General features: G+C 45.7%; 2 protein-coding genes across 7 annotated transcripts in view; both read left to right on the top strand.

Moving 5' to 3' along the window:
* The first annotated feature begins 88 nt into the window (after positions 1 to 88).
* Positions 89 to 1,962, top strand: LOC144120467 (m7GpppN-mRNA hydrolase-like). Its single transcript, XM_077652890.1, has 2 exons — positions 89 to 622; positions 886 to 1,962. The coding sequence occupies exons 1-2, from the start codon at positions 224 to 226 to the stop codon at positions 1,516 to 1,518; spliced, it is 1,032 nt and encodes a 343-aa protein (XP_077509016.1). The 5' UTR covers positions 89 to 223; the 3' UTR covers positions 1,519 to 1,962.
* Positions 1,963 to 7,299: 5,337 nt separating this feature from the next.
* Positions 7,300 to 11,476, top strand: part of LOC144120464 (putative RNA-binding protein EEED8.10) — a 76,081-nt gene continuing 71,904 nt past the window's right edge. For all 6 annotated transcript variants that reach the window (XR_013312445.1, XM_077652888.1, XM_077652885.1 and 3 more), the window contains exons 1-2: positions 7,300 to 8,062; positions 8,863 to 8,957. Coding sequence is in view for 5 of the 6 variants with exons in the window: in XM_077652888.1 (XP_077509014.1) it covers positions 7,643 to 8,062; positions 8,863 to 8,957 (515 nt within the window). In the remaining variant the exon portion in view is untranslated. The remainder of the gene's footprint in view (positions 8,063 to 8,862; positions 8,958 to 11,476) is intronic.

Below are 11,476 nucleotides of genomic sequence, written 5' to 3'. Positions count from 1 at the left end.
GCAGGTACGTTAAAATAAACTCATGTGTATTTTTATTGCTTATATGAAGTCTTACCACTGATTTTAGATGATTTGTTGTTTCGAGTCACCATCACCGCGCAGTGATACAATCGGCGCGGCGAAACTAGAACGACGAACTGCGGTCTTTGCGCAATACTTTTTTACATCAGAATGGTCTTGTTATGACGTGTTGTTCTCTTATTTAGTTTATAATAATACAGAGATGGCCATGTTTACAATGTTACCACGGCGGGCTCCGGTCGACATTCTGGACGACTTGTGTTCGCGTTTTATCATCAACATTCCTGAGGAAGAACGCAAGGACCCTATACGACTGTGCTTTCAAGTCGAACTCGCTTTCTGGTTTTATCTTGATTTCTACTGTCCCGAGAATCCCATGTACCCGCAGTGCACCATGAAGGAGTTCACGCAAATGATATTTCAGCACGTGCCTTCGCTTCGAGAGCATTTACCGAAATTGGACGTGATCATCGAAAGCTGGAAAGAGTACAAGATGGCTGTGCCGACTTACGGAGCGATACTTCTGGACGAGACTCTCGAGCATGTCCTTCTTGTACAGTCCTACTGGGTCAGAGCGACGTGGGGATTCCCAAAAGGCAAGGTAAGGCACATCCCAACCTCTTTGTAATATTCTGAGGTAGCGCATCTTCAGCGTCCTTGCGTTCCACTTGAGTTGCTGAGCTCACTGCTATGACCCTGAATTAACCGAATCCATTGACCGCTAACTGAAATGTTAGACCATTTTTCGGGCTTTTCTCAGATTTTTTTATTCTTTGATACACAGCTCATGTTGTCGTCTGAAACCAGTGGTAAGCTATTGCTTGTCTGAAATTTTGGTTGCAATTTAATCTTCCCTCGTCGCAGGTCAATGAAGGCGAAGAACCGCACATCTGCGCTGCACGCGAAGTGCTGGAGGAGACGGGCTACGACATAACGGCCCTTCTCAATAAAAGCGAGTACATCGAACGCCAGATCCACGATCAGGTCACGCGCTTGTACATCATCGTGGGTGTGCCAAGGACCACGCAGTTCAGCCCTCGCACTCGCAATGAGATCAGGAGCATCGAGTGGTTTGCGATCGCCGACCTTCCTGCGCACAAGCGCGACCAAGCGCCGCGTGCCACGCTGGGGATGAACGCCAACACTTTCTTCATGGTGATGCCCTTCGTAAAACACCTCCGCAAGTGGATCTTCAACAGCCGCCACCGCAGACTGCAGCAGCGGCTGACTAATGATGGCATGCCCTCCATCACAGACACCGAGAAACTGAAGCAGAAGCAGCAGCAGTACTATGCCAGCCTCTACCAAAATGAGCTGGCTGATCTACTTCGCCAGAAGCACTGTTCCAGGGTGGCAGTGGAGAATGGTGTAACCACTTCACCGAGACATCATCGGAATTTTGGTCCAGTGTTCAGTGCTCCATCGTGGACAGCATTTAGCTTGGACAGGAAAGCTCTCCTAGCAAGTTTTTTTGCAAGTTCTTGGCAAAGTGAATGACAGAAAAGTTTCTGAGGTGTTGAAAGATGTCTGTATTCCATTTCAGATGTCTACCGTCTAGCCCTGTGTTGACTTTAGTTAGTGTGAATGTTACTCTGCTCTGCTACATCAAGCAGTGCATCGAAATGAGACTCATGTCTTGGCGTGTACCCTTTCTAACTTGAATTATGTGAAAATTGCACCCGGTGTGCATGCTTCTGTGCAGCAGTGGAGGATTCAGGTTTGTTGGACATTCTATATCTGTCTCAACAAGCTGCCTGTCTGAACAGCAGGGTTTAGGCGTGCTCATCATGCGGCCAGCCTTGGGGCAGTGAGTCAAAGGTTTTTATTTCAGTGTATTTGATTAGAAGATCTTTATTTGGCCTTCAGCGCGGCAGCGAACAAAGTATGTCTTCAGCTGTACACATCAGTCCCTTCTGTTACCCACACATTCCCCCCCCCCCCCCCCCCACAAATAAAAGTGACGGTTAGTTCTGCACCTAGCATGCACCAGTACTCTGTCAAGGTATGTTCTTTTTTTGGAATATTTATCGATATCTTTACTTCCTTTTTTCAGCTATGTAAAACTGTCCAATACACAAGAAGTATTTCCAGTTCTTAAGGGTTGAAGTGTTGTTAATAGGTTTCCTAGTGCACAACTTGTAGCAACTAGTTTTGTTCCACATATGTATAATGTGTTGCAGTTTAACGCAGAATGCTGGGCTAGTTGTTATTACTGATTCATTTGGAAAAAACAAGTGCAAACAAATGAACATAGTCCACCTTCCTCTTCGTTCTTGTTCGCACAATTTTTTACGATAGTGTTGCCATCTTTCCAGTTGTCACAAGATCTTCCATGTTATCACTGTGAATTCCTGGTGCTTATCAAAGCTTCATGGTATCAGCCTGTGAGTTCTTGTTGTGGAAGTGAAGCACCATTCAAATACAAAGAGAGACCCAGAAAGCTGTACTGGAACTTTTTTTTAAGTACTCTTCATTGAAATGAAATTCACATAAGGAGCATCAGATATCTCGTCACATTGCTGCTTTTTGATGTAATATTTGTCAACTTGTGCTGCTTCATGGCAGTGTGAGGCAAAGGGTATGCATGCCTTCCTAGTTCCTGTTCATTTTCCAGCTGCGTAATTTGCAGTGCACACACAAGCAAACAAACAATTCAATGATCTCATCATTCTCAAATATAGATATGTGGAGTGCATCCTTTGTTTGCCCAAAAAAAGATTAAATATGCCAGTGTCAAGTCGGTTAGAAGGAGAAAGAGGGAGTACAGTGCAAGGAAATTTGATAGGCGCCTCCTTTATTCTGTGATTGATGCAAGGGCAGACGTTGTGTTGGGTGACACCATCCCATGGACTCCCACTGGGCTTGACGCACTGGCAGCAGTGTGCATGTCTGCAAGGTTTTGAAGCAAGTGTCCAAATTGACTGTCTCGCCCTTGGGCAGCACATCCAGAATAACTTTGTCAATGCCCCCAAAAATGCAGATTGAGTTCCCCGGCTGAGTCGTTTTGAACATTTTTGTGATGCCAGATAATGTAGTTTCATTTTCTTTTTTTTTTTTTGTCTCTGGCTGAAAATAATGAGCGCAGGTTTCTTCACTAGTGGTGACCTGGGGCAAGAAGTCACTCTTGTGAGCATCGAAGTGCCTGAGCAGCTCAAGCAAGACTGATTTTGTTGTTTTTTGTTCATTTCTTTTGAATGTGCAGTTTTGAGTAACTTGCCTTGCACATGCCTTGCAATATTGCAGAGCTTTGATAATAACTGCCGGACTTCTTTTTCTGGCTGAGAACTGAAGGGTGAGTTGACAGCCCATAACATGCTGGTTTGCAATAATGATGGCACTGGCGTACAGCTGCATGTCTGGGCTGGTGGCACTGACCATGCCTAGCAGCTCGGAACTGTTCCTCCACTCCCTGGGTGGGGCTTTTTTTTTTTTCTCTTAATTTAGCATCCAAGAGTGCCCTTATGTTGATCGCAGAATTCCCATATTTGGTGTTTGTGTTTTTCTGCTAGTAAAAATTCAGTGATTGCTTATCATTTACAGTTAACATTGCACACCAGTGCCATTTTCGTGGACTGGTGTGGTAGTGCCATCTCTTTGATGGTTGTGAAATGAACACAACATGGAAAGCATCACTTTTTTTCAATCCTTGAAATTTATAACATCTTCGGGGGTTGGGGGCATGGCGAAGATGCAGAGAGCTGGCACCTGTGGGCATGCAACAAATCAAGAAAGGAACAAGGAGAGCGAGAGAGAGACAGCTTATAGCACGCACACAAAAAAGGTTTTTATGCAAACAAGAAATGAGGAGGACAAAAAACATAGTTTTCTAGAAAAGCAGCGCTGAACAGACGAGGACAGAGACGAGGCGACAAGGACGGGCGCTGAACACACACAACACAACACACACGCATGCTTGCCCAGTCACTAGGACCCAGCATCCTGATAAGTGCCCTGTGGTTTGTGGGCCCGCGACATGGCAGTGTGGCTCTGTGATGGATGGCTCCCATTGGTCTTGACTGACACTGTGCTAGCTAGGCACTCTGTGGCTCAGCTGTACAGCTAATCTGACATGATGCATCTGTAACTAGCCCTCCTGGTGCCTGGAAGCCCCCAGGTCACGAGCCTGTGCTCATCAGGCCACCTTCGTCAAACCGCTCCAACTGAGAGCATGTGCAGTAATCATGCGTTCTCGTCGTTTTCTAAGCATGCATGCTTTTTTCTTCGTACCCATCAGCTGCGGGCCACCACACCATGGAGGGTCATTACTCTCTCAGTGAGTCTTGCACTAGGAAATTTTTCTTCAAGTGTGCGCCTTGACAGGCATTTATTCCTATTGCCACACACTATTTAGTATAAGATCTCTGCTTTGTTCTGAGTCCAATGTTTACTCTGATTACTTAAAACTGTACAAAGGGAAAGGTGGTGTTAGCTGTGCTTTATTACACATTGTCTTGTAAACTTTTCTTCTCTTGACACTTGTGCTTACAAGCGTCCACCCATAAATTTCACTCCTTGTGGCCATATTACTCTAGCTACTGTAATTTAGTTTTAGCTCAAACTTGGATCTGATGTGGGCAAAATGTCCTGTTTTGGGACAGTTTGTGGTTCTTGCACTTGGAAGCAAGGCAGTAAATGGAGACACAGTCAGGCATGTCTTGTCTGTCACTTCTCATTCCTACATTCGCAAACTGAGGTGCACTTAAACTGGTTTGAGGTGCGTCACTAAGCAACATGTGAAATTAACACAAGGCATTTCAGGTGAGAGTTATTTAGCATGTTGCACAGCTGGGTTCACGTTGTTGGAATATTTCAGAGCAAAAGCACAGTGACTTGCTGACTACAACCATGCCAAAAAAGTGCACTTTGTGCTATGTTACTTTGTAAAAAGCCTAGTGCAACACAGTACAAACAGTTTTTTTGCTATTGTTGCTTTTAGTCCATATTAAATGAGAGAGACTATTCAGGGCACAGCACCATTAATTTAGTGGGTTTGAGCAGTTACATTGCAGCATTGTGCCTATGTTCCCCTCTCATTCCTGGAACTTTCTCACTGAAGTCCTTGGGTTCCCTATGCTCTTGAACTTCCTGTGCCTACTTAGTGACATGCTATGTGACCCATAGTTATGTCTTCATGTTCAGTCACTTTTATTTCATTGTTGTATGGGACATTCATGCTGCACATTCATCAAAACAAAAAGATTGTTCATGGTCGCCAGTTTTCACTCTTAGTAATGATGTAGTGAATGAATGTGCAAAAAAAAGTGCAATAAATCTTCTCATCATGGATGTGGGTAATTGTACACACAGTTGTGCATTATTCATTTTAATTGCTATGTAACCAATGAGCTTAGCATATTAAACTGCACACATTGATTTGTTGACAATTTGATTTTTTTTGTTACACTGGAGCTTTGAAGGGCAACCACCTCTTTTACTTATGTGTGTGTGTGCGCTATTACTGCTATATTATGCTTGAACTGGTAGTGCAATGATGGCACTGTCTGGTAGTGCTTGATGTGGATCGAAGGCTGTACGAATAATTGATGGCAGTCACTTAGTCGCTCATAGGCTGGAAGGCAAATGTTTGGTAATGTGACAGCTGGTACACCTGATACTGAAATGGACAGTGCCATTTTGGAATTATGGCCAAGGCCAAGCTGTGTGATGGTGACATTACTGATTGACCTCTTGGTCACCACAGCAGCTACTAAATTTGCCTCTTATGGGTCCTGCTTTCATCACTAGTTTTTGCGGGACTAGCTACAGCAGAGAAATTTAGCAGTGGTCTTATATTGGTTGCTGCAAGGTTTATTAAAATCTTGAGTTACAACATGCCACAAAAGTGGCGGTGTCCATTTATGTAGAAGTGACTCTTCTTTTTTGTGTATAATGTTTATTGCAGTTAGAGGCCCATTATTCATTAGTTCAGTATTTGGCACCCTTGACAACACCGTTTGTACCAGGGCTGAGATATTTTACAAATTGAAGTATTTCATAATGTAGCCTGGTTGTTGTTGCTGTTTGTTGTCCACAGTGTGTGTTGAGTGCTTGATGTTGTTAAATTGTAGCTTTTCGGTACACTTTCTCGGGCATGGAGATCGTGACTGTAGAGATAAGGTACTTTGCTTGTTTTTTTGGCAGTGTATATATGTTTGGTACTAAAAAGCTTATCTCCTTGCCATGTATTTTTGAAGCACAATAACCTTTATGCACCAATGGTGCATAAAGCACAGTCGTATTGCTACTACTAATTTCAGCTCGCATAAAGTTGAAGGAAAAGTTATAGTTGTTGCATATTATTTGGCTCATGAAGTTTCTTTAAAAAGCAGGTGCAGTGGGTGTGGGGTATTGGAATTTCAGTTTAAATGATTTTCTCCATTCTTTGTTACGGAATGGAGGAAACATTTAACTAATGCCTGTATGTTAATGCCTTTGGATACATTTGCATTTGCCTTCAAGCATGTACTGAGAGAAAATAAATACTGACTGCAGGGCATTGCTGCCAGACCTCATGCGTTTTGAACTTCTAAGCAGCTACTACAGTTAGAGCAGAAAACAGTGAGCAAGTGCAGCTCGAGTTGATGCATAATTGGCAACAAAAGAAAACAAACTCTAAAGGGATGTGCACACGAGAGTACAGAGTCGCAGCGCTGTACTTATGTGGTTCTACTCTCATGTATGCGTTATACCGCTGGTTTCTTTCTTTTGCTATAGTAGGCTCGAAAACAACACATTCTACAAAGTAACATCTGGAGGTTTAGGATACATTTCAAGTGAGTGTGTCATCATACTTGCCTAAACAAAGTGGGCTGAACGACAAAGAGCTACTTTGTGAATATGCAGTAGCCGCCTATGTCTGACTGGCGATAAAAGGTGGCCCAAGTACAAATGTGCTGTTCTGTAAATGTGCTGCATTATTCTCTTGTTTCCAGACTGGTAGTAGTGACAAAAGCACTGAGCTGCATGATAACTAACATCAGTTATTCTGTATTGGTGGCTCCCAGTATAACGAATATTCGTTATACTCGACGCTACGACCTATAAGTAGAAATGACTTGTTTTTCGAGATGCACTTCTGTCTGCCGCCAACGTTTGAAAAAAAGTGCGCTATCGAACAAAATAGCAGAAATCAAACTAGCAAGTAACCAGCATTGCCATGCTTCAAAGCAGCGTCAGAGGAAGTCCCAGAAATGTGCAAAAGAGAACGTCGCTAGAGTGCACACTATAGCGTCGCCACGCTGACTGGCGCCGATCCGATAGCGGCTGCGCAGCATCTTCAAGCCGACAGCATCCAATCCGGCGGAGGAGGAAGATGGCGACTTGTTTGTTGTTCCCGCACGGCATAGTTTCCTCACGTCTGTAAGGTCTTTCATCATAACTGAAGTAGCACAGTTTTCGGAGCGTAACCAAAGATGCACGACGCTCAGCCCAGAGATCGCGACAGGGTCCAGTGATCGGCTACGGTCATGCAGTGCGCGGTGACGAGAGGTGCAATGCCACCACCGCTAGCGGCTATCCGCTGGGAGATGGTGTGACGACCCGCTGGAGAAGAGGAGCGCCGGTTATCATCGTTGCGCCGCATCCGTCCTCTCGTTCGGTTTGGCAGTGCGCAACCCCCGTCATGTTCTCGTACGCGTACCGAATACGGTGCCTGCAGAAACTGCATTCGGAAGCGTTCATGGGGCTGAACGCAGTTTGCCTGCCGGACTGCTTGCCCGCTGGCGCTGTCTACCGATCGAGCCTGCCCGCGACGCCCGTGTCAACGCCGATCCGCGAGAGCTGGATCTTCTCAGAGCAGCAGCTGCGCGAGCGACTCTGCAAAACCCCTTCCCCTAGAAAGTGTCGCTTCTTCGACCCTAGGCGGTCCGAGTCTGGGCTCAACAGTTTCGACAACGAGTGGCTAGACTCGGCTCGTCGGAAGATGGAGACAGCGATGGAAGACGACAAGTCCGACGAGACGAGTCCCGAGGACGCGGACAGCGTCAAGGAAAACGAAGCTTTCTACCAGAAGAAACTTTTCGTCGGTAACATCAGTTACCGGGTAAGCTTTCAGCTGTTCCGAGCCCCTTGCTTGTGGCCCTTTCTGAACCCTGTTTTTTTTTATTTGCGTTTACGTTCCCTTGGCTGTTTGCCAACATTGCTTCTTTAGGTCCTCTGCGTAGAGTTGCGCGCTCTGAAACGCGCTTGTTATGGTTACACAGAGCTTGTTTAGTTTTTCTTTTCCTAGTTTATTTCCAATGTAGTCGTTTCTAATGCTGTCACTGTTGCCACTGCCGAACACGCCGGCGTGCTCAGCCCACAAACGGCTTTCCCGGCTTCTGTTGCGTCCCGTAGGTTAAGATGCGCGCCGTTGCGCGAGCGGGATAAGAGGTCGTCTGGCGACGATGAAGTTCAGTCCACTGCCTCTTTCCACCTGTCCTCTCATTCGGTTCTCTTCCTATTTTTCTGAGAGTTTGTCTGCTCAAGTTGTTTTCAGCCACACGTCACGTGAAATGGTGTTGCGACGCCAACGATGTGTGCTTTTTCGCACGAGACGCTCCTTTCGTTTGACAGAGAAAGTGGCACATCAGCCTAGCTGATAGGTTTTCAGTGCTCCTGGGCACAACTTCTCCACATTAGAACTTCTTACCCTCCGCAGTGGCTATACATTCGGCCTCTTTAAAGGTGACGTTGCGAATTTTATCCCGACCCTGGCGGCTACATTTTGGTGAAGGTGAAAAGCGAAAACGCTTTGGCACTTAAAAATGCATGAAATAAAATTCTTCCCTTGTGCAGTACTTTGGACCTATTCTGTGCCCTCATGTTCGCAGTTAACATATCCATTTTCTCTAATGCCCTCAGGTTACAAAGCGTCAACTGCGTGATTTTTTAAGCAAGTTTGGGAAAGTCGTGGACTGCACCATTGTACAGGACCACATCAAACGGTGGCCCAAAGGGTAATGTTCCTTTGCTTTTCTAATGTAGAAATCGAATTATACCTGTAGTATACTCATATGATTGCCATTGATTTGATAATGAGAACAGGTGGTCATTTATGTGCTTCATGCATTTTGCTTCACATTATTGCATTCTGTCTTGAACAGTAGGGTGCAGAGCCTTCACAAAAGATAGTTGTTGTTTTACATCAGTTGTGTGTCTAAGTGGGGTTGGGGTTATTCTGTGCTGGATAGTAATTACAGCTGAAATAAAAGTAATGTCATAAATTTAGGAGTCTATTCAAAGAAGGGAACATTAAAAAAAAACAGTAAATAGATGTGGGAAAGCTTTGATTGAAAACAGGGCACAATACTGGTAACCATGTACTGAAATGCACGTACATTATCATTTACTAGCAACGTTTTGCAAGGAATTTTCAGTGAGATACGTACTTGGGCTAATTAATGATCCACGTCAGTGACTAACGGTGCCTTTTATAGAGACAGGGACTTACTGACTTCTAACTGAATTCAATTATGAAGCAGCAATTGATATGTGTTCAGCATGTGAGACACAGTTCATAAGAAAATGCTACTACAAAGATGTGGCTCTCATATGCAACACATGGCAACCGTTTAATGAAGAATGTCAAAAATGAATGCACTGAGAGCACTGCCTTCTAGAGAGAGAGAAAAACATTTATTGAAGTCTCAATGAGATTAGCGGTGGGCCGTCGTCTTCATCGTTGACGTCTGGCCTTTTTGCAAGGTTGGGCCCCTATTCCAGGGCTCCGCTGAGTCTTGCTGCTTCGCATGCATGCTGCACAAGGGCCCTTTGGGCTGTGAGCTCACTGCTGGTGAGCAGACCCTCCCATTGTTCCGCACTCAGGGTTTTGAGTTTGCGGAATGCATAATTGCGTTTGCACTCCCATGTAATGTGGTGTAGCGTGGGTTTGCCCCGCACCACGGGCATGTGTCCCTGAATTGTGTAGGGTACATTTTGTGTAGAATGTATAGGTTGAAGAATGTTCCTGTTTGCAGTCTCTGCCAGTTCACTGCTTCTTGTGTTAATGAGTTGTGTGGCGGAGGATACTTGAGCCTCTGACCTCTGTAGCAATTTAGCAGCTCCGCATATACTCGCTCCACTATGGTAGGGTTCTCTAGGGTCTCCAACAGCTCAGCTCGGAACGTGATCTCGCAAACTAATCTGTCCACCCTTGAGTTTCCCGCTATCCCCGTGTGTGCCGGTATCCAGAGTATCTTGTGGGTTACTTTTTGGCTAGGGGGCCCTGTTTCGAGGAGGATTCTTAGGGCCGCCTTGCAGACTCTACCTTGCGTGTAGTTCCTGCATGTGGATTTCGAGTCGGTTAATATGATCAGTGATTTGTTTCTCCGATAGCCTTCGGCCGCCGCTAGTGCAACGGCGACTTCCTCCCCCTCTGCTACGGTGTGGCCCCGTAGGGTTGCGTATGTGATCGGTTTGCCGGCGTAATTCACGACTGCTACGGCGGCATTGATTATTCTTGTGCGTTTATTCCACGAATAAAGCGCTGCGTCCGTGTACAGTGTTTTCTAGTTTAGCCAAATGGCGTTCCACATAATCTGCCCACGCCTGTCTTCTAGCCGCGTGGAGATTCAGGTCCATGTTCTTTGGTATAGGACAGACTTGGAGGGTTTTACGGATGTTGTCGGGGATATCGGCGGATCAATCAAAATACCCTTCCATGTCGTAACCTAACCTCTTTAGGAGTGCTCGGCCGGCGGCTGACGTTCGGAGTCTGGAATTCTGCGTCTTGAGCTGTGCTTCCGTTAGTTCGCTGAAGGTGTTGCTGAGCCCCAGCTGCAGCAGCTTGTCGTTTGGCGTGTTTCTAGGCAGGTGTAGCGCCGTCTTGTATGCTTTTCTTAAAAGCGTGTCAGCTTGTTCCCTTTCTCGCTTGTTCATGGGGTGGTACGGGAGCGAGCAGGTGACTCTGCTGACCACCAGGCTTCTGACCAGTTTTATCGCATCAGCTTCTTTCATTCTGTATCTTCTTTGGGAGACCCTGGTTATCATAGGACTCACCTGCTCCTTTGACTTTTGAAGCAGGCTGATCGTGTGGCTGCATTTATTGCTTCCTTGGATCCACATGCCCAAGACTCGTATCATGTTTCTCTCTGGTATGTTTTGTCCCTCGAGCTTCACTTCTAGCTCTGCTTGGGTGGGGCGTCTTCCTACTCTCAGGAGCTCGGATTTCTCCGTGGCACAGGCTAGTCCCCTTTCTTTAACATTATCTTCCACGCAGCTTGCTGCTTCTTGCAGTTTCTCTTGTTTTTCTCCCAAGGAGCCTTGGTTGACCCAGACTGTAATATCATCTGTGTACATTGCGTGTTGTATACCTTCGATCTTGCTGAGTTTCTTGGCTAGACCAATCATCGCTATGTTAGATAATATGGGTGAGATGACAGAGCTTTGTGGCGTTCCTTTGCTCGGGGTAGTGAAGATATTGCTTCTCAAGTCTCCAAGTCCTACGGTGGCCGTTCGGTTGGCCAGGAAGGCCCTC

The sequence above is a fragment of the Amblyomma americanum genome, chromosome 2 (assembly GCF_052857255.1).
Source record: "Amblyomma americanum isolate KBUSLIRL-KWMA chromosome 2, ASM5285725v1, whole genome shotgun sequence".
NCBI lineage: Eukaryota > Metazoa > Arthropoda > Arachnida > Ixodida > Ixodidae > Amblyomma > Amblyomma americanum.
Note: the sequence above shows the minus strand (reverse complement) of the source record. Positions and strands in the feature narration are given on the sequence as shown.

Coding starts and splice junctions, on each gene's coding strand:
- LOC144120467 (XM_077652890.1), top strand. CDS start 224: ATGGCCATGTTTACAATGTTACCACGGCGGGCTCCGGTCGACATTCTG. Junction 623..885: donor GGGGATTCCCAAAAGGCAAG/GTAAGGCACATC, acceptor CCCTCGTCGCAG/GTCAATGAAGGCGAAGAACC.